Raw genomic sequence first — 26,294 nt, 5'->3', positions numbered from 1 at the left:
GTGGTTCTCTGCTTGCGCACATCCCGAAGCTCCGCTTCCATTTCTCGTATCTGTTTAAGCAATGGTCTCTTAGACTCCTCATCCAGCTCCTCACGACCAGCAACATCACGTCAATACTGAGCGTTTCAGAGCCTGCGTGTCCCTTCCAAACGCAGTTTTGCATCTTCTGCTGACTGACGCTCATCTTCTAAGTCTTCTAGCTCTCGGGCCGGCTGCTGGCGAAACACGCTCCGGCTGATGCACCTCCTCTTTGAGGTTCATCGGGGTTGCACGTCAAGTTCAAAATCTTTGTTTCTTTTCCCTACTTTCCCTCCCAATCTGATCACGTTCAATATCTAACCTCTCAGATATATTCTTTTCTTCAGCCTTCCTTTTGGGATTTTGTGCGCTGGCACGTGTCGCAAGACGCACAAAAGCGCCGGACATCTTTACACATGCCCGGCCAGTAAAACTCATACCATATTCTGTCCCGCGTCCCCTTGCCCCCACATGTCCCACCATGGGCGCCTCGTGGGCCACACGTAGCACTTCGTGCCTTAAAGGCTGGGGAAACAACCAACTGTTTGTGTCCTGTCCCCTTTCCTTCCTATGTAGACCCGCCACAACAGTCCTTTCTTACGCAGGAACGAAACTCTCCCTGCCTCGCTGAGATGTCACCTGACCGTCTCTCGCCAGGCGGCGGACGCGTTGTAAAGTGTCGTCCTGTTCCTGCATTTGCGCTATCTCCTCTGGCCCACATGAAGCAACTCTAGCTGCACTCTTTATTGACACCTCCATCCCATGTTCTTCCGTCAGCTGAGCCCTGGTCTGCACAGTGTGCACCCTGCCTGGCCTCTCTTCGTACACCGGCACCTGCAGTTCTTCGCCCAGCTCGGTCCTGAGTGTGTTACCGATGACCACTTCCTCCACAAGCCTGGGGATGAGCGCCGCCTCTGCTTTCCCACGGTAATAGGGGGATTCCAAATAGACTAAGGCCACTGGGGCGTAACATCGACCCTGAGTTTGCAATAGCGTATCAGCCGTTTACGACCCGTGAGGCATGGGTCGGGATAAGGTTGCTCCGGATGCACAGCATGTCTGCCCGTGTCTCGCAGCGCAGTGGCCCGGCGGTTGTTCACTCGAACGGCCTTTTCTGAAAACTGGCCGTCTTTACACTTTGGTGCACTCTGTACACAGTGCTAGCTTCCCTCATCGATGATGTTGATCGTCCGTATGACGGCCTCTTTTGTTGTCGGCGCTCCAGTATCCTTCCACCGTGGGCAGTCCTTCCTGATATGGCCCATTTTTCCGCAATGAAAACAGGTTTTGCGTTCCTGGCTCTGGCCATAGGAATGACGATACTCATCTCGTCGTTCCCTTTGCTCGCCTTCCTGGTGGCATGATGTGTAGGTGTGCGATGCACCCGTGCAGCTTCCCTTGCCTCCGAGAACTGCTGGGCCAGAATTGCCGCATCTTCCACGCTTTTGGGTGCTCGCTCGCGGATGAATGTGGCTAACTCGAGGGGCACGCCGTCTATAAGCTGCTCCATTAGTATCAAGTCTCTGAGATCTTCTACTGTAGTGTTCTTTACCCGCCAGCTCAACCCAGCGTGTTAAATATAGCCGGCCCTGCTACATATTGTGGGAATGTCTCTCCCCCTTCACGCCTTGAGGCACGAAGCCTTCGTCTGTAGGTTTCAGCTGTCAGCCGGAACCTGGTCAGCAGGGCGACTTTCAGTTTTGCGTAATCCTGGGCGTCTTCGTCGTTTAAGCCCCACGCAAACGTCCCTGGCCTTCCTTTGAGTAACATTGCCAGCCTGTCGCCCATGAGCTGAATCCCATCTCTGCAGCTTGGCACACCGTTCAAACTGACAAAGGTAGTTTCGAGGTCATCATCCTCCTCGAATGGTGGCATCTTAAGGCGCATCGGTTGAAACTCCATGTCTAACGCATCTTGCCTCTTGCCATCGCTACTTATTTTGGCTACGTTCAACTCGTTGCAGAGTTCCTGCATCCGAATTCTTTCTGCTCTCTCACCCTCTTCCCGTCTGATTCTTTCCTCCCTTTCTTCTCGCCGGGTCCTTTCCTCCCTTTCTTCTCGCCGGGTCCTTTCCTCCCTTTCAGCCTCTTCTCGCCCCCGTGCGAACTCCAACAGTTCCCTAACCCGTCAGCCCCGCCTCTCTACCCAAGGGCGCATATACCCTTCCAGCACCGTTTCCCCCGGACTGACCTTCGGCGACGCAGACAGAGGAGGTGAAGCTCGAAGTTCGGGCGACGCTTCACTTTCATCCTCGCTGCGCGAAGCCACATGTACACGCGTGCGTGCAGCCACTGCCCTCTCTCCCCTGGTCATGTTAGATAAAATAAAAAGACAAATTTAACCCCAAACAAATCTTCGCGGAGACGATCGCAACGTTCTACCTACCGTTGAGCTGTCAGAGCAGAACAGAAAGGACAGCCACAGTTCCAACAAAATATGTGAGATACCACACGGGCCAACCTCCGCGCCAGTCCGCCACGTCGTCGCAGCAACAACGATCGACCGACCTGATAAAAAACACAAGAAGCCTGATGAGCGTGCGAAGATTCCACCAACCAGCCCGCCCGGCCCCGATGGAATGACACAGCCGTACAACCTCACACGCTGCGCACAGACTGCGCACCACACTCCACTAAGTATACGGACGTTACAAGACAGGACAAGTCCACGCTCAAGGGTTCGAGGATTTTAGGGTAGGTTGTTATACCCCGCATCTCCACCATTTGTCGCGTGACCCGCGACGAATCCAGTCGAACTTCAACTGAGCGCAGACCCATACACAGAAATGACAAAAGACAAAATTCACGTAACAAACAAAACTAATTTAATAGCCACAAAAAAATACTGATAGGAATCAAAAATCAAAACATTCCACACTCTCACATGAACAAATATAGATCAGCGCGAACAATCCAACAAACAAAAAATAGATAAATTAAAATAAGACAAATCAGCTGCCTGTGCACAGGCGAGTCTCAGTCACCGTATACACAATACATCACCCGCATGCACTGCGGTGACAGTTTAGAAGTCCGTTGAAGATGTCCACAGACGGCAGCCGCCCTCTGGCCTTGCTTGCCGCTCTAACGACGTACCCACCCCTCTGTCTTCTCGTCCAGATGCGATGATGTTGGCCGGCCACTGGCCTCGTGAGCTTCTGCTCGAAGATTTCTGCTCTAGGTGTTCAGTCGAAAAGCCTTTCCGTACACCTGGTTGCAGCAGGGTCGCGAGTTCACTCGCCAACGAGATGATGATGAATGGTGCAGGATGGACGCTCGACAACGATGTCGGACAGCAATGCGAACAAAGGATGTGAAGACACGGTGACACGAAGAAGAGCGAAAAACAACAACAGGTGGAAGAGTGAAGAAGAACGAAAAATAAGCCTGTAGATAAACAATTCTTACAATCAACAGGCGTCCCGAAACTGCTCAATTTCTAAAACAATATTTCACACCGATACATATATCCGACCATCGGACTAATCTAAGATTCGTCAAAAATCTAATGTTGATCTTACACAAACCATACAACGGGAAACGAGTACGCGCTACAAGCATCGCGACCCGGCAATCACGAACGTTAACCTAGCAAAGTACACATCTTGCATGCAAACAGCTGAATATTGCTTTGAACATAAAAAAGATTTCTCTCACTTGCACTTCCACCGCAACCGGCAAAGGCCCCTTACAGACTAGAATGTGTGGAACCTGACAGAATGGGTCTCTACTCACCCAAAACGGCTTGTGCAGATCGGTCGATACAAAAATGAAAAACTCTGACTGTTCATGGCCACGGTCCACGTCTGTTACGTTGATGACGACTACCCATGACGTCAAAGAAGGAAAAGAGTAAAATGACGCATCAAGGAAGCTGTGCGCGAGCGCGCAAGACGTAAGACAAAGAGGGGACAAAAGCGTGAAGAAAACACCTAACGATGGGCGAGCTCAGTATGGGAGGCATGCAAGGATGACAGCACAATCGCTGACACGCGACACTATTCATGATCTCTTCCCAACCCAGGTGGACGCTATTAATTTTTTTTCTCTCACCTTTAAATTTTAAAGCAACCAGCAAAATGACTTCTGATAGCAAAGTGTATTGCTTATAAGCTCCATGAAATAATTTTTAAATAACTCAACGACAGCACACACACACGCACACACACACACACACACAGACACACATACACACACTAATAAACACACACACACACACAGAGTAGTAAAAGACGGAAAAAAAGGGAAAAACTACTTTTATTTATTAAATACCAAAACGAAGCTACATCTAATGAGCAATGTCATGTCAACAACAAGACTATTGATTTGATATCATATTTACAAATGTAGGAAAGGTTGTAGTCAAGACTTCAGACTTCTCTTGGTGAAACCTTGCATAGACAACTGACATGTAAACTTATTTACATTTTGTGATCAAACAAAAAAGCAGCAAGTCGTGGTTATAAAATCACAAGAACAAAAAACAACACCACAACATACTGACAACATATTGTGGCAGATCTCATATAAATTGTCTCCGGAAGCAGGTAATGTCTATATCAGAGTCACTCTCAGGTTTCAGTAATTTTCAGCAAACAAGCAACCCTGTGTAATAGGAAGTTGCATATCCATGCTTTGAGCTTGTCAGTGTTTTTACAAATCGACTGGACGTTAGATAACAGGACAGATGAAAAGAGGTTGATTAAAGGGAGGTAAATGATTTACACAACATACAAAGGTCAGACATGTATCTACCAAATTATGGATTCTCTCTTGGGTATAAAAACACAGTACTGCCAAGCTACAGTTACAGTTTCTGGCACAACAAAATAGAAATAAGCTAGTTTATACTATAAAGTCTCAACAACAACCACTGCTACTACAACACTTTGTCTGTCAACACATAATGTCACACAAACACATTTCCCGTTATCTTAAAATTAACACTTGCTCATCTGTCATTCATAACACAGTAAAGCTCTACTGGAGAGATTGAGTCTTGGTTCACACTCCAGCACCTTTACCCTTCAATATCCCTTCACTGTAGAGAATTGGAAAAAAATTTAAATCCTATTTTCTGTACAATAATCACATCAATGTAACATTTCCTCTATAACCATGCATAGCAAAAGCACATTTGAACAAATTTTCAGTTGGGATGGACTCAAAAAGACTGGTTACAAAATGCAAAGAATCCGGGGTTTGTGCAAGTCTCAATGTCCAACTTTCTGAAAGACAAAAGAAAGGATGAGACACAATTTGAGGGAACTGATATCTTTTTGTATCTCCTGATGTCTTCTTTCGTCACCAGAATTCGTTTTGATGTGTGCTTTGGTCGTTCTTGTCGCTGGATGTGATGTCTCCTTACTTCTCAGTGGCAGATTCTTATGACCAGGAGACATCGGCGTTTAGGAAAACAAATTGATAAAGTTCCATGGCAGGATCAAGACAATTCCTAAAGAAAAAGCCACATTTGTCTAAGGTTGATCCTTTGACTAGAACGTCAGGCGGAGCAACTAACGGTTAATAACCTTAATCACGTTCACTGCTTGCTGAGTTGCCTCCCCTCACACAGAACATGAAATATAACACAACAAAATAGACTTAAGCTTACTGCAAAAATTGATATGTTCTTTCCACGGAATCAAATATAAAATGATTCAAAAGTAACATGGTAATTGAGCAAATATATTAATACTTTTTTTTCAAAATATTGATCTTTTACAGGAAACACAGGAATAAATTGGTTTTTCTAATAACTTTCTTATGTCTTTCATAATAACTAACCATTATACAGTGATAATCCTTACTGCCATGAAGTTTTACAGTGCCGAATAAGACTTAGTACTAGACGTGACTAAAATTTGTTGTATGAAGTAATAAATAACTTGCTCAAAGTCTCAAATTTTAGGACATACATATTAATATTTAAGATTATATTACAAATTCAGGTGCTTGAAAAACAGACACCCATAACCATAAACTAAACTTTTTATTTTCAAATTAAAAAATGCCATATGGTCTACATACATAATAGTATGTGTACATGGTTTTTCAAGAGATTCATTTTTTCAAAGATAATTTAGGGGAAAACTGACTGCATTTAACTTAAAAAAGGACCTTTTTGAGTCAGAAATTTATATATGCTGTGGTTAGCAGGTCGCACATATTCCAAGATTGTAAATGAAGCATTAGGACAGCAAGCACCAAATTCATTAACTATGAAGTTTTGGTTTTTGTTTGTCATCCTTCATTTCATCTGGTGGTTGAAGCATTTTGTGGAGTTCCTTTTTGTTCATTTTCATATTCGATCTGAAAAAGGCATAAACATGAATGGTTAACTCCCCTAAAATGAAATAAATTATCATGTCATATCAAACCAAATAAAAAAACAGAGAAACTTATGCCTCGTTGAGGGTTCCAGTGAGTGATAACCTTCACATATGCATGTGGTAGGAAGTATAGTATTATACAAAATGTCTCTAACCATTACTAAACAGAAGAGAACATAAATATTGTGATCACAAATACATCATGATGATGCAAAGCAAAAATAATAATTAAAAACTGTAGTAATAATAACTGGGAAAATATTGTGAGCATTAGAACGCATATTTCTAACAGACTTTTTAAATAGGAGTTTTCAAAAACAGTAAGCAAAAATCTTGGTGGAATACGAAAAAAAGGGAATTAAAAGCAATAAAGATTAAAAGAAGTGAATTCCGAGAGAACAAGAGAGGAGGATGGATAAATAAGCTAGAGATGGAGAAATATAAAGTTATAAAGGGAAGAAAGACAAAGTAGTAAATTATGCATACCTTTTGATTTTTGTGGAAACTGCCAAAAAAAAAAAAATCATGGAAAATGTTAAAAGTAAATTTGGGATCACTTTATTTGCATACTTGCTTTTTCTATCCTTAATTTCTTATGCAATTATTTTCCAACGTAAAGCAGAAACAATTTAACACTTTTTCAACACATGTAAGTTCCTAGGTTTTACAATCATTCTCTAAAATGCAAATTGATCAGCTGAATGAGATATATGTAATACAAAAAATATTGGACTTATTGATTTAAAGAAACTGTATTGTTAATAACCTTAACCAAACGACAACAATTTAAAAGGTGGTCTAGAAGTACTCAGTAAAGCTAATAGATGCCTACCAATCCCTGATCGTAGAAAAAGTACTCTGAAAATCAGGGTTTTTTTTTACCGTCACAGTACCATCAGTAGGAAATTAATACTATTTTGACTGGAAAAACTATGCTTACACAGAAGATGGCGACGATTCCTGAAGAATAATGCAACGACTATTATCACTATTATCAGAACTACAGCTGTTGAAATGATTCCTCCAATCATAGCTGGATCAGTTGGCTGATCACTATCATGAATTTCGATTTTCCGATGATCTGAAAACAATGGAAAACTCGAAAGTTATTTGAAAATAACTGTATTTGGCTATCTAGCTTTCTTGAATATGCCTTCCATCCTTCTTTGGTTTTTTTAATAGGTTTTTTGTTTGTTTTTGTTTGTTTGTTTCATGCTTTCTTTCACACATACGAGCGCATGTTCTAACATTTACACACACACACATATGCAAGCCCAGAAACAGCAAACAAAACAAAAGCTCACCTTCTTTATTGAGTTCCTCAGTCACAGTTGTAGTGTTAGATTTCTTGGTATCATTAGTTATCTGATGATCTGCTGAAAATAGCAGAGAGGATGGTATTATTTTAAGCTAATTGGTTTCTTTGTCTTTTTTTTTTAAAGTTTATGCACATTCACATGAAGCTAAATATTTTCCCCTTAACTTTGCCGTGCTTCACGTAAAAATTAATACATAATTTTTGGAAAGAATCAGTTTGTATTATCCATAAGACAGCTGGAGTACATTACCATTGTTCAATTTTTTTAAAATTCATTGCTTATCTTTTTTGTGCCTTGATTTATTATTCTCTGCTTTTTCCCTTTTTAGTTTTCGTCAATGTAGTAATCTGGATTTTTCTCTTAATGAAGTCTTTCTTCTTCTTGGTTTTCTTTAGAAAAGAGGGTGCTTTAAATAGTTTTTCGTTTAATATATACATAATGACATAAACATTTATTTTATATACAGATATGAAATATTCAATAAAAAAATCATTAGCTAGAAAGTGTATCTTTTTTAGATTATTAAACATCCTTCCAGGACAATAAATGATTATTGTCGCGCACTAAAAACCATAACTTATGATGAGAAAAAAAACGTATAATGAATAAAAAGGTATGATGATGAAACTAACATTATAAACTGTTGACTGAATTTTGCAAAAGTGTATAATTCAGAAATGTGTGAGTAATTAAAATGTCGTTGCAGCATTTCCATGTCTTTTTCATTATGATGAATTATTTCTGTGTGGTCTGCATGCTCACATTTATTCAGATTGTGTGTGTGTGGGTATGTTCGTGCTCGCAGAAACAGACCAGCAGAGCTTACTGATTCACCTACCAAAACGCATAATTCTGCAGCTGTCGTTAACACGTGTATGTAAGGGCTTTTCTGGTAAAATGCAGGTTTTACATTCAAGATGTCCTCTCTGATCACGTGTGCTGTTGCCCAGGTAGGAAAAGCTGTAGGTGATGATGTCGCCTTCAATGTTGCTACACCAACAGCTCCCTGGACTGTGCTGGGCTTCAGACATGCATGGCTGGCTTGGGTCATAGTTGATTATACATAGCGGAGTTGTTTGTAAATAAACAGTTCGCTCAAATCTGACTGACGAGGACAGTGAGAGGCATTTGGCTTCACTGACAGCAGTTCTGTTTACTCTGCATGTGACAATATTTTCTCCATTTTTAAATCTGTGTGGACATTGGAAATCAATGCCAAGAGACCAAGCTGTAACAATAAAAATATTTCATTCTAGTTAGGTTATAGGATTATCAATTTTAAAAAAAAACATAAGAGAGCGCGCACATGAGCACACACACACACACACGCGCAAACACTCATATCGGAATTTTCCGAAAATATCACAGGTGGCGTGATCACGCTACGTTATTTTTAATTATCGGAATTTCCCGAAAATGTCAGCAGTGGGGTGAGCGAAATTTGAACTCACAAAAAAGCTTTTATCTAAGGGCAAGTAAGAAAAGCAAAGCATCCTAGCAATTTGTAATCATACCTCGCAAGCTACCTAGATGTGAATGCACTTACAATATATTTTTTGTAAATCTATATATATATAATATTAACTTATGAACATGAAATCAACGTAAATACATCATGAACACGCTTGCTCACATATACAGTGTCTGTACTCAGTACATAGGTGAGGCTGTAGATGAAAAAATACTCTTAGGTATTTAACAACACGGGCTAGATGACTGTTTAATGAACAAATGCGTTCACACATGTGGTGTGCTCGCAGGAAAAAAAAAGAATGTTGATGGCTGACATTACATAAAGTGAAAGAAATACAGAAAATAAATGATCAAGAGATTAGCGCTATTTCTGTGAAGGGCTATAGGAATTTGTGGCGAAGTAATTATTTTTTCTTGCACCACGTGATTGTCATTTAAAACATGTAAAGCATGAAGTTGCTATAAACCTCTTACATATTCATACCGGCTTAGCTACATGCTGATTTTTACCGGGGAATAAAAGGACTACAGCAGTCAAAGCAATAATTTAGTTGCTTATATGCATATTTAATCACTTGTGATTAAAATAAAAGAGAAATCAAACCTTGTTTTGCGAAACAAAAAAAGAGAAATACGAAGAGATAATTCATCTGTGCTGGCAACATGGTGCTGTAGCAGGTGGCGTGAATGCCGCGTGATGAAACATAATCAGGTCAAATTTTCCCATAATGCTACTGGGCTAGTGGCGCGATAATACACAAATATCTTCGCTAGTATTGGAATTTTCCGACTGAGTCAATCGTCTGGTGATTGTACAATTTTTTAATCGACATTATCAAAATTTGCCAAAATTGTCCATGTTCTTGGAACGATGATGCGGAAAAATAAACATTTCTCCTGTTGACCAGCAAGTATATTGGGGTCATAGTCCCCTCCATTGAGATCCAATCATCTCTTATGGTGCAATAATTAGGACACAGGGACCAAGAAGCTTGCCCTAGATTTGTCCATTTGTCCCGGCAAGATTTTCTAACATTTTTATTTCAGCTCATAGCTGGAGACTTGTATGGCCTCGTAATTAAGATTCCTATCACTTTCTCATTCCAGATTATTTTTCCAACCTGCAAAGGCCACAATCACGAAACCTGCATCCTTTCAGTCAGTACCCTCCACCCATTAACTTCTATAATTTTCATGTCAAGAATATAGAAAGTCTAGTAGTCTAGTTTCAGTAGCACTGACATCAGTGACAATGGGGATGTGTGAGAAGGAAACTTTCATGTTTCGTGAGGATGATAAAATGCCAACCGGAACATCTCACCGGATGTGAGTGAATTAAGAATATCGTGAAACTTCTAGCATGAAAGTAGAGAAAGAAGGAATTTCATAACTTCACTGACAGCTGTCACATCCCAAGTTGCAACTATGCTCACTAGTTGCACACATTCTTTTGGAAACATTAACATGTTGATGATGGGTATCTCCTTATTTTGGTTTAGTTTAGCCCCAGCAGAAGGTAAGAATGTATTCTGTTATCTAGATTATAATTTCTTGTCAATTAATATCTTTTGTAATCTTCGCTTATGAATCTTAATGATAATTTTTTATTTGTCCTTATTCATGTATTGCACTATTGTATCGGTTCATCTATTTTGGCTTGGTGGTGTGTGTCTGTTGAGAGAGGGAGAGAGAGAAAGTTAGTGCTAGACTGAAAGCAAAAATTTGGTGATAATCTTATCAATACATATCATCATAAATTTATAAATATAGAATAATAAATATTTTTCATTAAAAATTTTACAGGTGTAAACATCCAACCGTGTAATGATGACGGTTTCGTAGAAGTACTGGCAGGACAAAAGACTCTGATTACATGCAGGGCTGAAGGACGAGTGGTGTGGAGACTTACAGTTGGATTACATAATTTTAGCCAGTATTTCCCGTTGGCAGAATGTACAGAACACGTTTGTAATAGTTCGGGATACTTTACCGAAATATTTCAAGCGAAAGTTCTAGACCCTCACAATAAAACGATTACCATTAACGCTGAGAACACATCCATCAGTAGTAACATTCTACTTGTCAACAGTATTCTGGAATGTGTTCATAATGCTGGAACTTACAACGCAGAATCATCTACCTGTGCGATCAACTATGTTTGTAAGTAGCCTTTATTAATTTATGGCAGACTGATTATGTACATGCTGCTGCTCTGGGTGTGTATGTGTTTCTGAAAGAGGAAGAAAACCTCACGGATACAATTTAGACACTTTCAAACGATTAGAAGACCAGATATCGATTCCTAAGTAAAATTAAATCAATAATACCATAAGAAAACAGAAAAATTAGAAATGGAAAACTTCACACTACATCATAAAGAACAAAGCGATAAATTAAGTATTTTAATTTCGTTCATAGCATATACCAAAGAAGAGACTCAACATTTTGATTCTAATATTTAGAAATATATCATTTATTTTCATATACAATAAGAATCGCAGAAAGTTTGAAACATCACGATGTTTCTCAAGAAATAATTGTGATGACTCTATCGACCTCGCTCACTAACCTGTATACAATACTTTTAAACTGAATTCAGTCTAATTTAAAATAGACTATAGACCCTAATGCTTCAAAGTTTACATTTATATTATTTAAAGTTATAAATAATAGCATAGATCAAAACAAAAAGCTAGATAATATAGGCAGTGTCGAACAAGTACTGTTGCTGTATAATTAAACCAGAATAAAGGTGAAGCAAATTTAGTGAGTTATTTATTTATTTCAAATTAAGATGCTGTCACCGATGCGAGGATATTTACCGTCGAAACATGCAAAACATTGTTTTTTTCTTATTATTTACACGCTTTCTTGAGTTTTTGTTGTTGTTGAAACATTCGATCCTACACAGTTCCATCAGAAAACGTGTCATGCAACGCAGTCACAACCTCTTGGAATGTCCACGTGTCATGTGTCATCGGCAGTGTGTTCTCTTCCAGTAAAATGTACAAGTGTCACCTTTATCGTCTTAAAAGCGAGGTAAGTCTGTAAAGAAAACTAAATGCAGTTTGATCTTAATATGTTGTCTGTTTTGGAAACAACCTAAACTATCTTCAGTAAAAGTACTCAGAATGACGTACACAACTCCTGTGGTTGAAGTTCACAAACAGATATTTATATCAACATTTCGAGCTCTGTTTCACTTTCTTTTTCTCCACTTTCTTTTTCTTGTTTTGTAATAATCTTTGTCGTTTTCAACATTTTTAACTGTTTTTGCCATTGACATTCTGATTGTTTCTAAGATGGAGAGCTTGCAGTCTGTGACCATGGTTACGTCACCAACCAGAGAGAGCGTCACGACAGGTGAAGTGAAGGCGTCAGGCTCCTGTCAGTTCATCTTAACACTTTCAGAAGAAGCAAACTTCTTTGTGGCTGTCTCACCAGGCGACCGTAACTACTCTGTCAAATTTCCAGCTCATGACAAAAAGATAGATGAAACTAAAGGTAATATTCTACTTGCCGCTATGGTTTTTCCAAGTTTAGCATTTAAAAAGAAAAAGTGTACTGGGTTGTATGAATTACAACCTGTTTCGCTCACGAGACAGTCAAAGCTTGAACGAAAAAAAGTGAAGCCCCGATTAGGTCCCATTTACTTGGAATACGAAACTATATTAGACCAATAACATTAAAAATTTATGAGCTATTATATACTTTTCAACCTCACGTTTATGCTAATCACCAAAACCTCTTAAATTACAACAGAAAAAAAACCCAATTTGTTAATGTCTTTTGAAAACAAAGACTTAGCTTCGTAATTAATAATTCTGAATACCAGAAAAAAAGAGAATAGAATTAAATAGTGTTTAATGACTACATTTATTTTCAAGTTTTGGGTTAGAGGTAACTCTGTTTTTGTGCTTAGTGCAAACGGCCTACATGACTATATGGCTATCATAAAGATAACAATTTAAAGTTGCTATTTCCCTACTCAAACAGCGTGGAAGGTTTCCTAATTTCCGTGTTTAAAGCGACATAAGTACTTGCCTGCTGATCAAGATCATAAACCAATTTAAGTTTCGTTCGCTACGATTGGTGGATTCGTAAGTCCTGTGCTAAATAATACAGGACTTACATGTCCAAAAAAAGGGAAACATTTCTAGAGAGCAGCAAAGAATGTGTTGACACAGTCCTCCCAAGATGCTCTCTACACAAGTCACGGCCCTGAGCTTCAGGGATAGGTCAATGTAGTTCTACATTTTAACTGCGAGACTGTGACAGCTGGAAGCTCTCAAGATTCACTGTCTGAGAACCATTGTAACAGCTGGAAGCGAGAATGAACATCACCAACAAGCTGAGTGAAAACTCGTACTTAGCTGCTGATGACAAATGTAAGATGATCTTGTTTTCAAAAAAAAATTTAAGATATTTTGTAAGAAATATCATGATATAAAAACTTAATTTAGAAGTAAAATGAATATACCTAAAGTCATTGTGCACGGATCATAATATCACCCTATGCAAAGCTAATGTTGTTTTTTTTTTCTTTATGTGTTTATTCTCCTTCCCTTCTTACTTGCCGTTTTTTCTTTCTTTTTTTAAATTCTAATTATTATTAGTGACAGCTAGTTGTCCTTTATTTATTGCCACGACAACAACCTAAACATCACGTTTTTCTGCTTACTTGCTAGTGAGGTGCCTACAAAGAGCTGGTCACGTGACATCAGTACCAAGGAGAGGCATTATACCAGGTTGTCAGAGGTAAGTAATCTTTTTACCTTCAGTCTTATATCAGGCTTAAGGCCTCAAGAAAATGTGCACATGTGAGATTTATTTTTCTAGTCTGTTGACTTTAAAAGAAAGTACTTACCAGTGACATCCTTTGCTTTTGGAGGCAGTTGTGTAAAAAGCATTTATTTAAAAAAATAGTCACACTGACAGCCAAAAGCGCTATAAATAATATAAATACTCCTTTGTGAACTTTTCAGGTTTTTTGACATGATGGCTCGGAATGATCAAGTTTCGAAGCACAAGAGCAGAACTAAACGTTGGTATCCTACCCTGTAACACACCAAAGCTGTGACTGGTTTGTATGCCCAACAATAAACGGCAGTAAAGAAGTTGGACGTTTAGATATCATGGATCTGTGATGATGTAGAACTCTGTTGCACTCAGTAAAAGACTCACGTAGAAGGAAAAACAATTAGTACTGTGGTCTGACTATGTGAGGCAATGCCAATGAAAACATTATAAACTTTATCCATGACAAATGAAACGCTCACACATATTTCCATTTTACACAAATTTTGTTCAGAGTTAAATAATTTTTTATGTCAAAAGTGTACAGCAACAAGCAAAAAACACAAAAACAACAACAATAAAAACAACAAAACAAACAATTAAACAGTCTCTATATATACATATTTTTTCATTGTTCACAACCTTTGATTAGACTGAGATGTCATGATATTTTATGAATCTATTTCAAAAACTGTTATTTTAAATAATTGCGGAATTTTTGTTAATTTATCCCTTCGATTGTAACGGGTTTTCTTGGCTTCAATGGCCGTCGTGTGAAGGTAAAAGTACGCTACATCCTTAAATCATAATAACTATTGTAAACGTTTAAACTGTGGCTTGCTAATTACTAATGAATATTAAGCAGCACTTCGTGAACTTCAAGGAAGTTAAAGTGGGTTTATTGTTTCGAGAAAGTGCTCATTTTGAAATAATTGAAATCTGACTCCTGGTAAATAGGCGTAAGTGCTTATGAGAGTTGAACAGGCGGAAGACTCTACTCGTCAATAAACGACATTACATGAACTTAAACTGTTATTCAGAAGCTCATCACACATAGAGATGAACCTGTTTTTTTAGGAACCCTTCTTTATGACAAGGCTTAAGTTAGCTTGAAAGGGAAGTTAACTTATTGTCCATTGTTTCGGTTTCAAGAACAAGGTTTGTCGATATTCTGTGAACTATAAACTATAAATTCTATAAACTATATTGCTCCACATAAGTATCATCGGGGGAAGAGGGCTGATTTCTCCTGATAATTTTAGTCGATTGTGAAATTTTACGGTGGACATCAATATTCCTTAACAAACTTCAGTATATGAGTTTGATTATCTTCCTCATTAGATTGTTGGATGGTATTACTGGGTTACTAATTTGCTTCTCAGTTTTTGAGGTTTGCAGCACGCCATGACCTCTATACAGGATCCAAGTTTTCCTAATATTTCGCTAAGATTTTCGAGGTATCACATTACTGAGCGATGTATGTAGTTCCTTTTCTTTTGATTTTCTATAAGCAAAACTCAAGCGCAAGCTATACGTCATTTTAACATTGGGAGTTATTGTGTCCTACCCGTATTAGATGGAATAAGGATGGAGATGTTCTTACATATGAGTAAGAATATAAAAAAAACTACTCTTCTCATAAGTAAAAACAGAAGTGGACTATTGTTCTTACATTTCTGATCTTTTAATGGGCATTTTGCATCGCGAAAGAAGCCACGAAGTTCTGTGGAGCATTGGCTGTATGCTCGTCATCATAATAAATCCTCATCGTCAAACTTTTTCCTTCCTTTTCTGAGCTAAATTATAAGAAGATATTATCAGTGTCTTTCGTGGTCTTATTCTAAACCTGTTTAGAGATATGTTCACAGATAAACCCTTTCCTTGAAAAGGCTTAGCCCATCTAAGACGGATGAGCAAACTCTTACAGTTGATCTTAAGGAGTTTACCCGCCAGTCCATTCGTTGATCACGTGACAAACAGTTTCTGAGCTGGTGTCCTTCAGTTAAGTTTTATTATGTATCTTCCAATAAAATGTCAACCACAGATCATTTTTTCTTAATCTAGACATAATTTTTTTCTTTGCATATTTTCTGCTTTTATTGCCGTCATTGTCAGAGCCCTCTTTGTCGGACACTTTGATCGCAGTTTTTGAACACCTTTTGCCCTTGTTACTTTAACCTTTTAATCTCAGACAAAGGTTTCAAAAGTTATTAGCAGCAGGTGCTTGGTGCTTCCTTCAAATCCCAAAAGAACCGAGATTTTCGTTAAACTGCACACGGAACAGTTCTGATTTCGAAAAAGAAATTCACACTGAATCCAAATTACATTGATTAATAAAGGTTCCGGAGCAAAACGGCTACAATTTGGTTTCAGTACAGGGTTTGGAGAAGACGACAATGGCCGTGACAAGTTAATGATTAGACTTTGGTGATAAATGCAATATACAAGTATTAATATCTTGTTATATTTCCACAAGAGGCATAAAGTCTTATGAGAGTAGAGATATGAACCTAATTACTCAACCAATAATTTGATATAAGACATATCTCTGATATCTTTGATTTTCGTGAGAGGTGGTTTTTGATTTTCAGTAAATTTCGTAATTTTTCGCCAAATTTGTCACCATCTCTCTTCCTCACCTGCAATGTTTGCCGTATTGGAATGTAAGCTCTCGACATTTAAACACAATATATTTGAAAGAAATTACATTCTTTTGAAAACGTATCACGCTTGTTGCCCATGTTGTTCTGTAAATACAGATGGAAATAGTGATGGAAAACACATATACATAATTTCCTATTGGCACTATCAGCTCTGTAGCAAGCTGGCATTAGATTATTCTTGGTGTCCACCTTGCACACGTAAGCACGATAGCCGTGAGCTTTACCTCTGACCTTATCCACAACAGCGTATGCTACTTCATCTTCTGGTGGGAGTCTTGGCTCAACATCTACACATCCCAATTTACTTGTCTGAGCTCCGAAAAACTAATTCCTAATGTAGATTCCCTTTAATCACCTTCCCTTAACCTAGTTAAGGTGTCCTCTACTTTCTGCTTTCATTTTCCGATGTGTCACGTGGTAAAGTATCTCACCTGCTGAGTGAGGAGCTTCAATCGCTCAGTAGCATGCAAGGTGAGATACATTCGTTGCTTTTGGTACTTTAACTGTAATCTGGGAAAGTGCTGATTTTCCCGTCAGGTTACCAATATTATTTAAATGCTTTGCTCAAAATATTTATTTATAACATGGCAGATACTTACTTTGTATCTTGAGCGCTAAAAACATGCTTTTTTGTAAGAGCGATAATGAGCTTTATAACTCAAACGCTTATTATTATTATTATTATTATTATTTGCAAAGCAGTTTCAACAAGATGAAGAACCAAATATGGAGCTTGATCTTCAATTGACTCCTAAACCCAGTCTAAAATGTCAAATAACAAGAAATGAAATGAAATGAAATAAATAAATAAATAAATAAATAAATAAATAAATAAATAAATAAATAAATAAATAAATAAATAAATAAATAAATAAATAAATAAATAAATATACAGCAGCTTGCTGTAAATCTTCGATAGAAGATAATGTTCATACAAACTCATGGTCGAGGATTCAACAGTTGACATACTAAGCACAACAAAGCAGAGATTATAATTATGCATTTTTGCGTTTATTTAACAAATAAATTAACAACAGTCTATGATACAATAGTATGTGCTTGCGTGACATCACTGGTTTGCAAGAAATTGGGTTATAAAGTATCTACTCATTGGCTGATAAAGCCCATGAGAGGAGCTGTTCCGACATCGACTGTTTCGGTCTTTGTGTTGGACTCTCTTAACTTCATGGTATCTTTGCAAGACTTTAGTGCTGCATAGACAGACATCTTCAAAGATCACACCGTGAGAATACTTATATAGTATCTACATTGGTGGCTTCAGATTAATTAAACAGCCTTAAACACTCCTCCCACGCAAGTGCACACACACACACACACACACACAGATTAAAGCTTTTCGTGACAATCACGATTACATAAACATTTCCAGATCGTCTAAAGTTTAGACTCTAAACATTGAAACTGATATCGTATACCGGACCTCTACAACTAAAATATACTCATTTTTTAGAGATGGATATTCGGTTCAGTTTACAATCATGAAATTGTAACAAATCACCAATTTGTGTCCTACATGATGCGAGAGGTTTTTTGTTATCCACAAATAAGGTTTGCAATCAGAGCATTTGACAGGGAGCTCAACCTTGTTGCTCTTAATTATTAACAAAGCCTCCAGGGATGAGATGTTTTTGTTAAATAAGCATAGTGTTGCATACGTTGTACGAATACTCTGATTGGATTTCAGAGTTTCAATTTTCTATTGAATTTTTTAATAAGTTTTGTGAAGAACACTCTTGTCATCTGTAGTTTGATGAGCTTGTTTATGTGTGCCCATTACATGACCAGCAGCTTGACTTTAAATAATCAAGGTACTTTTAAATTTAAAAAAATTTAAAAATTGCTTGTGCATAGTTTTGACAAAATGTATTTAAAGCAAATTTTACATTTTATCTACGTAAACTGTGGATGACAGAATTTAACTTCCAAATGTGGTCTCATTTCTCTCATCTAATAATGAGAGACAATGACCAAAACATACTAAATTGTTGTAACAAAATCTGACTCATGCATCGTCAGATTGTTGTTTTCATACATCCATGATGAAAGGATGTTGACCTCAAGTGTTGTTTTGTTTGTGAAGTCTAGCTCTCCGTATATCAGGCCATCAGCATTCCTACGAACTCAGCAAGATGACTGTAAGTCATCAAACATTACATATATAGAGGAATTTAAAAGAAATAAAACCTCTTTGTGTAATGTTTCGAGACAGTTTCGTTTCGTTTCATTTTTCGTTAACTACACTAATGAGAAAAATTATTTGTTTGTTGCTGTATCTGTGTGCATAATTAGGAACCTACAGAGGGAGAAGGTGTGCACACAGAGCAACAAACAAAACTGAACTTGTATAAGCTGGTTTTACTGATGACATATCTTTACAATCGAAGTAGCAGCGCCAGTAATTCCTTTCATGAACTTGATTGTAGGAGCTGGTCTAAACAAGTCAGGACTGAAGAATTTTTCGCTCAAATTATAGCACTAGTGCCCAGTTTCCATGCATAAAACTGTTTATGAATGCTTTGGCTAAATTTATCATAAGGGAGCTTTTGTTGCGAAAGAAAAAAATACTAATACTTTTGTAGTTGATGATAGTTGATTTCTCAAATGCGTTTGATGTCAGTAGATCATTGTATCTGTGGGAATTTAATCCATATCTATTAAACATCTATGATTTATTTAATGAGCTCTACATTTAGGTAAATAAATGAGCATATGTTTCGCTGATACCAAGTTCTTTGAGTTAATCTGTTTGTCACTTTGTTATACCTAGAAGTATGTGTGTGTGTGTGTGAGCTCGCACTTGGATTTGAGAGAGAGAGAGAGAGCTGAGGGGATGTAAAGAGAGACAAACAGACATATAAAACTAGATTACTGCTCGCGTGTATTTATTCATACGGTTTTAAAAAAATTTATTCCATAATGCCAAGATACACCAACACATACAAATACGAAAATACGTCTGTCTTTTTAAATGTTTGATATTTGTTAGTGGCTTTTACAGTGTTAAGTAAAGATGAGCGAATACATCTGCTCTGTTCATTTTCTTCCCCTTCCCCACAACTCACACACAAAGGGATGTAATCATAGTTGTAGTCTCCGTCTCTTAAAACATCAGTGAATTTCCCAACATCTTGTACTAAAGACATACTCATTATGCTAAAAATCGCTGTTTTGAAAAGTTTCCTTTACAATTCTACTGTAAAGCCAAACGGGGCTACATATGGAGTGTTGGAAAATGAAACCGTGATTTGTACCAGGCATGGCTATCTCTTCCTTGTTTGCTCTGAAAACTTTGTTCCTTGTAGTGAAAGTACTAATAAGTGTGAAGTGTTCTAGCTTACAGCAAAACCTCTTAGCATACATTATATTTCCTCCTACCAACATCTGTCTTTGTCGAAAGAAAGACACCTTGAGAGGTCACACTTTCTTATAACAAGGATTTTAAAGAGTTTAAGGAAACGAAATTTTCCCAGAAAATTCTGCCTAAACACGTATTGACAAACACACACACACAAGCACACGCGCGCGCACACACTCACACAGGAGAAAATAGTTCTAGTGAGCAGGTGTGTATATCTTCTTTCTCTATTTTGAGCTTGTGTGGACAAAGAAGTTAATACTCACACAAATACATTTGCACATACAGAGAGAAAAAAAGAAATATCAGCGTTTTCTTTTTTTAGCTTTTATTGGGATAAATTGTCTGCCCCTGGTACTTTGGCTTTGGACACATTGCTTTGAATCATATTGATGTTTGCTACTTCTTCTCTCCAAAACATATTCATCTGCAAATTGTCACAAATAGAAGACAAGTTTATTTGTTACTTTTATCACACTACATCTTGTCCTTGTATACAGGAACCAGAATACTCTAATTATATAGGAATATAAGTTTGCCCCTATCTACTAATGCAATACATAATAAACGAAATATAATTCTATTTTTTAAAATTATTTATTGATAAATAACTCTATAAGAAAGTAAGCATTCACACACAACTCGAAACTTCAAATGCCGTGGTATTGAGCAATAAACAAATTGTACGCAACATAAAACTGAGATTATTTTAAAGTTAGAAAGTGCACTCTTACCTAACATTCCTTGAACAGGTATCCCACAGATTTTAGTCTAGCAAGGCTTAATACAGTCTTCCATTCTATAGCGACCAACATTCTCAAACTTTATAGTATGACTTTGCATATAAATATAACAATCACAGGAAAGAAAGTCGAATACTATGCCAGTAAACATTACATACCTTCCTTCCTCTAATGAATTCAGCTGTTGCTTCATAAGCCCCTTACCTTTGATGAATAGGTGCACAATACTGCAACTCGATGTTTTAGAATTACCACGAAAAAAATTCTTGAATGCTTGCTCTAGCGGGGATCCGATGAGGTCTGACGCTTACATAATATGTTTTTAATTTGCTACTAATCTTTACCTCTTTTCATGAGGAGCAATAACACATTGAACGAGGCGCGGTACCAAACCGATGTTAAGTGTGATTATAAGGTATCAAAAAAGATAAAATAAATCTACGACAAATATCAAAGTCTAGCCTAGGATTCAAACCAATCAACTAATCAAGCCAAGATTCATAATCTTCAAAAGTAATGATAAATGGGTTTTGCGTCCTACAAAACTTAATATTTTTTCCCTATTTTTGTCTTTACAAAAAACATTTTAACCAGAAAACACTCACCGTAACTTATAGCAATAGTGAAATTGTCTTCACCATGCTCATTGATGACTTGTACTTTGTAGAAACCATCTGATCGGGACTGACCGCCATAGAAGGTCAAAGTGCACCTTGACAGGTAACGGCGTTGTATGGAAGCTTTGCATGTGATTTTTAGCTCTGAACTTTCAATCCTCCTGAAGAGGGGCTCACTGTTGTTTATTACTAGTGGTGCGAACCATAAGTCATACTTGTTAGGTGCAGGGTAAGTGATAACTTCAAAGTTCAGCTCCTGTGTTTTATTTCCAAACTTGACCGTGCCCAGGTGGTTGAATGAAAGGCTTCGAGGCTTACCTAATATGTCAAGAACAACAAAATATAAAATGTAAAACTGACAAAGGGATTAAATAAGTACCAAATGACACTTTAGATCAACAAGTTTGAAACACTTTTGTATAAACATAACTAGCTTATAAGACTGGGTGCTAAATAGAACAATGAAAGATACCATAACTCAAGAAAACAAAAGAAAAACCTTAAAAAACCTTTCGAGCATTATATACATTTTGAACTTACAATTGACACCAATCTCAAGACTGTAGGAGGTTGTCACGCCAGAATGATTAGAAAACTCATTCCAGGCAGAGCACGTGTAGGTGGCCGTGTCCTCGCAGCGAGCGATGAACGAGTAGGTGACAGGAGACGAGTGTCTAATGATAACAGTGTCGTTGTCGTTGTTATAGATGGAAACGATTGGTCTAGGTCGACCATCTGATTCACACAGAAAATTCACTTGATCTCTTTCGTTGACTGATTGATTTCTTTGAAGGTTGTTGAAAGAAAAATGTGGTGTTTTAGGAGGGTCTGAAAATATATATTACTATGGGTTAGTCTTAGAATAAGGTACATTTCATCAAATTTGTGTAAAATATTGAAGAAAAAAGGAAATATCAAAATGACTAATACTATTTTCTAAGCGAATTTCTTATTTTATTCATTGAAAGGCTTTAATTATAAGATATAATTATAAGATTTAATTTTAAGTGACGACAGGAGGTGCTAGCCAATATACGTTAGTAGTTCAAACCATATCCCTCTTCCTAAGCCAAACGGCTTGCCAAAGAATCAACCCCCCCCTCTCAGTTTTTCTCCAGTTGCTGCTTTTTATATTTTTCAAAATCCCGTTGGTGCTTGTCTATATTTCTACTAAATTTTCATCATAAACACTTAAAGTAAAAATACTAAAAGCTATCTATAACTTACATCCCACGTTAGCAGTGTAGTTCTCTCCTCGAATTTCCTCAGTTGCCCAAATAACATCACACCTGAACCAAGTCCTACCGTGATCAGACAAAATAAGGATATGACTATAGTCTAGTCTTTTTGATGACAGCTCCAGATTTTCTTGCATGGCAACTGTTCCTTGATTTAGTTGGTTACCGGTGACCCATCTCAGGTACCCTGCCGGCACCCCGAGGCTAGATGTGCTGCAGGTACAGAAAACTCTTGTGTTTTCTAACACGTAGGGGTGAGGACCACAAGAGACTGCTGGCAATCCGGGCTGTTCTAAAGAAAATAAACACTTTCTTTAACCTTATCCGGTCAGATTTGTGTTTTTCCAGCTTACTATCTCAGCAGTGATTGCAGTACCAATCATTTTATAAATATTTGGCATCACAACTTATTTTGAATGAATTGCTGCTTTGCAGGACTTTTATCATATACAGCGACAATTGCTTTGGCTGATTTGCATAGTCTTGATTAATACATGTATTTACATTACCATATTTTCAGCTGCATGAATATTTGAGTGCGAATGTGGAGGGTTTTGTGTACATTTGTTTCAGTTGATTAAAATGGAAAGTAAGCTTTAATTAAACTTTAAGGAAAATGGAGTATTTTATTACCAACTGTGAACAACTTGTCTTCCATGTTAAAATGTCGTCCACCTGGTGAGACAGAGACAAGGAATCCATATTTCCCTTCGTCTGGTGGGAGTGTTGTGTAAAACCAACAGGATCCTGACACCTTTATTTCATTCTTAGTGATCCTCTCGCTGGTCGATGAGGTCACCATGGTGACAGTTTCTAGTATTTCCTTCTTGGACTGGAAAAAAGTGAAGCAAATAAAAGACGACTCAAAAATGTTACTTCTGAAAAGCAAATGTAAATATAAGAGGTAAAAAAGTATTGTTAACTTGGAGGAGTAAGAAATCCAAATAAACATAAACGTGTGATATCAATGAACTCATTTATCTCCCCTGTTGCTAATATGGTAAGACCTCTACTCCACCTCCTCCTACGTGCTATTTTTACTACATCTACCACTTTTATGACATACCATCTGTGTTCGAATCAAGGAACATGTGTAAAGCTTCCGTGAGGAGTAGACACTGCCGATAACACAGGACACATTGATGGCCCATGAGGTATTCAATGCTGTGCAAGAGACTCCATTTGGAGGATCTGTTAAATAAGATTTTCACAAAGCTTAAGTGCCATTGAAATGTATTTTGGTTTTAGGAAGAAACAATGGCCAAATTTGATATCACATTAGCGACTTAAGCTAAAGAATTTAAGAAAGACTGTCTAGAAAAGATCTACAGACTGCTGGCCATACTGCTGTGGGTTGCGCTAGAATGATCACCTCTTCATAAAAAGTTATTACTATGGACTACTATGTACTTACACACAAAGTTGAGCCCACAGCCAGCAAATGAGTCATCCATATCTCCACGATTACACTCCAGACTGCCGTTCACAAGCTGGATATTGTCGTATAACTTTCTGTTGTTCTTAGGATTGATAGTGAGAGTTGATGTGTGAAGGTCGGTAATCCTTGCTGCGAAAAGTCCCTGGTAGGTATTCAGAGTGATGCAGTTTGTATTGCATGTAGCTAATGAGATGGGACGAGAGCTGTTAGTAAGTAGTAATGTCCACTGCATATCTCCTTCAGCCGTGCAATGGAAATGAGTTTCTTCCTCAGCCAGTACTTCCCAGGTACCATCGATACAACTTGGTGAGAGGCTGACTCCTTTAGTAATGACAATAAAAAGATAAGAGGACAATTGATGAGAAAAATACTGAGCTCACCTCTGATTAAGGAAACTGGATTATGTATGTCCTATTATTATTGTTGGGCAGATAGGCGCACAAGAGAATTTGATGTGGATCTTGCTAGTGACAAAGAAATGCCTCAAACAAAGGATGACAAAAATGAAAAGAGTGAATTTTTCTTACCAGCGATGAGTGATGGACCAAAGAGAAAAAGCAAAAGAGCTGCTGCTGTTTGTTGTCGTTTCTTGAGTGTTGTCAGCATTCTGCGTCTTACACATTCCTGTGACAGTGAAAGCTGTGGAGAAATCCTTTTGTCCATGTGCATCTTTTTACCCCTCCCGTCGGCACACACATATGTCACGAGAGTGAAACGCACAGACCACTATTCACCAAGTCTTCTTGTTACTTCCTTTTGAACCTTCCGCCTATAAGATGTTAACATGTGAGTGGTTTCAACCTCGAGACTGGTGACATGGATTAAGTTTAATCAAGATCAAGACAATCATCATTGCTTTGTCCACAAACATGTCACATACTTCTACAGGCGTGTTAGCCCGTTCTTCTATGACCTATAATTTTCAATTCTATGTTTCTAATACAATTTGTATTTGTTGTTTTATACTTGAGTGGACACAAGTACTGAAAAAGTATAACTTGGTGTGTGCTTGGTTAATTGTGAGTGTCTCTGTTTTTGTTACTTATCTCAGCCCCAAAACAACATTTTTTTCAAACAGAAAGACTAAGTAGCTGTTTATTTAGAAACAAGCAGAAGCATGATTTAGTAGAAATTCAGATTCCTTTTCCTTTAACTATTCAGCTGTAAGATAATTTCAGGTGAACTTTCTTCAGTTATATTAAATAAACTTGTCATAACACGTTAGGAACGGAAAGAATATTCTCCCAGAAGCAATTAACATACATTTATCTGGAATCTTGAAGCTTCACAGACTGGCCCTGCATGCAGTCAATAACTGTTAATAAAGACTTTCGTTAGTTTTATTCTGACACTTCGGCTTGTGACTACGCAGAGTTTAAAACGCTTCCTTATAATTTTGGTATAATGCTTTAACACACACACCAAGTTTGAGTGGTCTTGTTGAATCGTGTCCTCCACAGTGATTTCCCCACAAGTAATATTCATTTACAAACAAATTAAAACCCTCTGAACTTCCCGCCTCTAGTCTTATCTCCAACTTGTCCAACAAATTGAATAATTTAGACACACGAATATAATTTTCATTAACGTCTCCACCTACCCACCTGCCGACCCAGATGTTCGCACAAATACAGCCGTGATTTCCAAAGGGCTACAACACGATTCGTATTTTATTTATTAATCCCAGGCCAGTTATGTCCCTCACTCGAAGGCATTTACTCGTTTATTTGGTGATTTGATCGTTGGTTTTAGTCACAGCACTGATGATTCAACAACACACGTCAGACAAATGCGAGTGCCCACATGGTGCTGGGTGTTAGACCGAAGGCGATCAAAGAATGGTCCGGGAGACGATTCTTCCTCATCCAGGTCTTCAGTTCATTTAGCCAATGCAATAAAAACTTGTAACTCAAGTTCACACTATTCTATATTTACACTATATATGCTATTCTAATCCATATTCTCCAATCCACACATCTTTCTCTCACGTGTTAGTGTTTGCAACTTTGAAACCTAGGTGAATTCTAATTCCATAGGCAATAACAGAAAAAAGATGTCCTACCTCGTCTACGCGAGGTTAATCCACAAGGGGTCAGTACCGCGCCGCATTCAGCGTCGATGGTCTACTAATCTCAGGTATGGAGATTTACAAGTCGTGACTCAGGCAAGACTACTTCCTTCACTATTCCGAACCTGTCATTTTTCTACCTCATTCCCGCCAAAAATCTACTGGTGAACCGGCTTCGCCCAAACTTTGTGATACTGTTAACTTTTCCCCATC

General features: G+C 37.9%; 3 protein-coding genes across 5 annotated transcripts; 1 reads left to right on the top strand and 2 right to left on the bottom strand.

Moving 5' to 3' along the window:
- Positions 1–5,334: 5,334 nt before the first annotated feature.
- On the bottom strand, positions 5,335–9,864 carry LOC112569266. Of its 2 annotated transcripts, none has more exons than XM_025247007.1 (6): positions 9,746–9,864; positions 8,507–8,896; positions 7,654–7,725; positions 7,290–7,430; positions 6,836–6,854; positions 5,335–6,329 (listed from the first exon to the last, which is right to left on the bottom strand). In XM_025247007.1, the coding sequence occupies exons 1-6, from the start codon at positions 9,804–9,806 to the stop codon at positions 6,233–6,235; spliced, it is 780 nt and encodes a 259-aa protein (XP_025102792.1). In that variant the 5' UTR covers positions 9,807–9,864; the 3' UTR covers positions 5,335–6,232. The 2 variants fall into 2 exon arrangements, with proteins under 2 accessions (XP_025102792.1, XP_025102793.1); XM_025247008.1 differs by having other exon boundaries at positions 7,654–7,722.
- A 152-nt stretch (positions 9,865–10,016) lies between these two features.
- LOC112568776 lies at positions 10,017–15,984 on the top strand. Of its 2 annotated transcripts, none has more exons than XR_003100178.1 (7): positions 10,017–10,467; positions 10,945–11,301; positions 12,053–12,180; positions 12,444–12,645; positions 13,138–13,529; positions 13,830–13,899; positions 14,127–15,984. XR_003100178.1 is itself a non-coding variant. In XM_025246255.1 (7 exons), exons 1-5 carry the CDS (start codon positions 10,567–10,569, stop codon positions 13,152–13,154), a joined length of 795 nt encoding a protein of 264 aa, XP_025102040.1. In that variant the 5' UTR covers positions 10,499–10,566; the 3' UTR covers positions 13,155–13,529; positions 13,830–13,899; positions 14,127–15,984. The 2 variants fall into 2 exon arrangements, 1 of the variants encoding a protein (XP_025102040.1); XM_025246255.1 differs by lacking the exon at positions 10,017–10,467 and adding an exon at positions 10,499–10,657.
- A 4,168-nt stretch (positions 15,985–20,152) lies between these two features.
- On the bottom strand, positions 20,153–24,766 carry LOC112568181. The gene is made up of 8 exons (XM_025245342.1): positions 24,541–24,766; positions 23,990–24,334; positions 23,642–23,766; positions 23,209–23,407; positions 22,565–22,867; positions 21,878–22,165; positions 21,326–21,655; positions 20,153–20,404 (listed from the first exon to the last, which is right to left on the bottom strand). The coding sequence occupies exons 1-8, from the start codon at positions 24,680–24,682 to the stop codon at positions 20,283–20,285; spliced, it is 1,854 nt and encodes a 617-aa protein (XP_025101127.1). The 5' UTR covers positions 24,683–24,766; the 3' UTR covers positions 20,153–20,282.
- Between the last annotated feature and the right edge of the window lie 1,528 nt (positions 24,767–26,294).

Source organism: Pomacea canaliculata, linkage group LG7 (genome assembly GCF_003073045.1).
Source record: "Pomacea canaliculata isolate SZHN2017 linkage group LG7, ASM307304v1, whole genome shotgun sequence".
NCBI classification, from domain to species: Eukaryota; Metazoa; Mollusca; class Gastropoda; order Architaenioglossa; family Ampullariidae; genus Pomacea; species Pomacea canaliculata.
Note: the sequence above shows the minus strand (reverse complement) of the source record. Positions and strands in the feature narration are given on the sequence as shown.

Excerpts from the sequence above, each read along its gene's own strand:
- LOC112569266 (XM_025247007.1), bottom strand. The coding sequence starts at position 9,806 with ATGTTGCCAGCACAGATGAATTATCTCTTCGTATTTCTCTTTTTTTGT. Across the intron at positions 8,897-9,745 it reads TTTTTGTTTCGCAAAACAAG|CTTGGTCTCTTGGCATTGAT; the intron begins GTTTGATTTCTC and ends TTATTGTTACAG. Across the intron at positions 7,726-8,506 it reads CTGCAGAATTATGCGTTTTG|CAGATCATCAGATAACTAAT; the intron begins GTAGGTGAATCA and ends TGCTATTTTCAG.
- LOC112568776 (XM_025246255.1), top strand. The coding sequence starts at position 10,567 with ATGCTCACTAGTTGCACACATTCTTTTGGAAACATTAACATGTTGATG. Across the intron at positions 10,658-10,944 it reads TAGTTTAGCCCCAGCAGAAG|GTGTAAACATCCAACCGTGT; the intron begins GTAAGAATGTAT and ends AAAATTTTACAG. Across the intron at positions 12,181-12,443 it reads TTTATCGTCTTAAAAGCGAG|ATGGAGAGCTTGCAGTCTGT; the intron begins GTAAGTCTGTAA and ends ATTGTTTCTAAG.
- LOC112568181 (XM_025245342.1), bottom strand. The coding sequence starts at position 24,682 with ATGCACATGGACAAAAGGATTTCTCCACAGCTTTCACTGTCACAGGAA. Across the intron at positions 22,166-22,564 it reads CTACACTGCTAACGTGGGAT|ACCCTCCTAAAACACCACAT; the intron begins GTAAGTTATAGA and ends ATATATTTTCAG. Across the intron at positions 21,656-21,877 it reads TCTTGAGATTGGTGTCAATT|GTAAGCCTCGAAGCCTTTCA; the intron begins GTAAGTTCAAAA and ends TTGACATATTAG.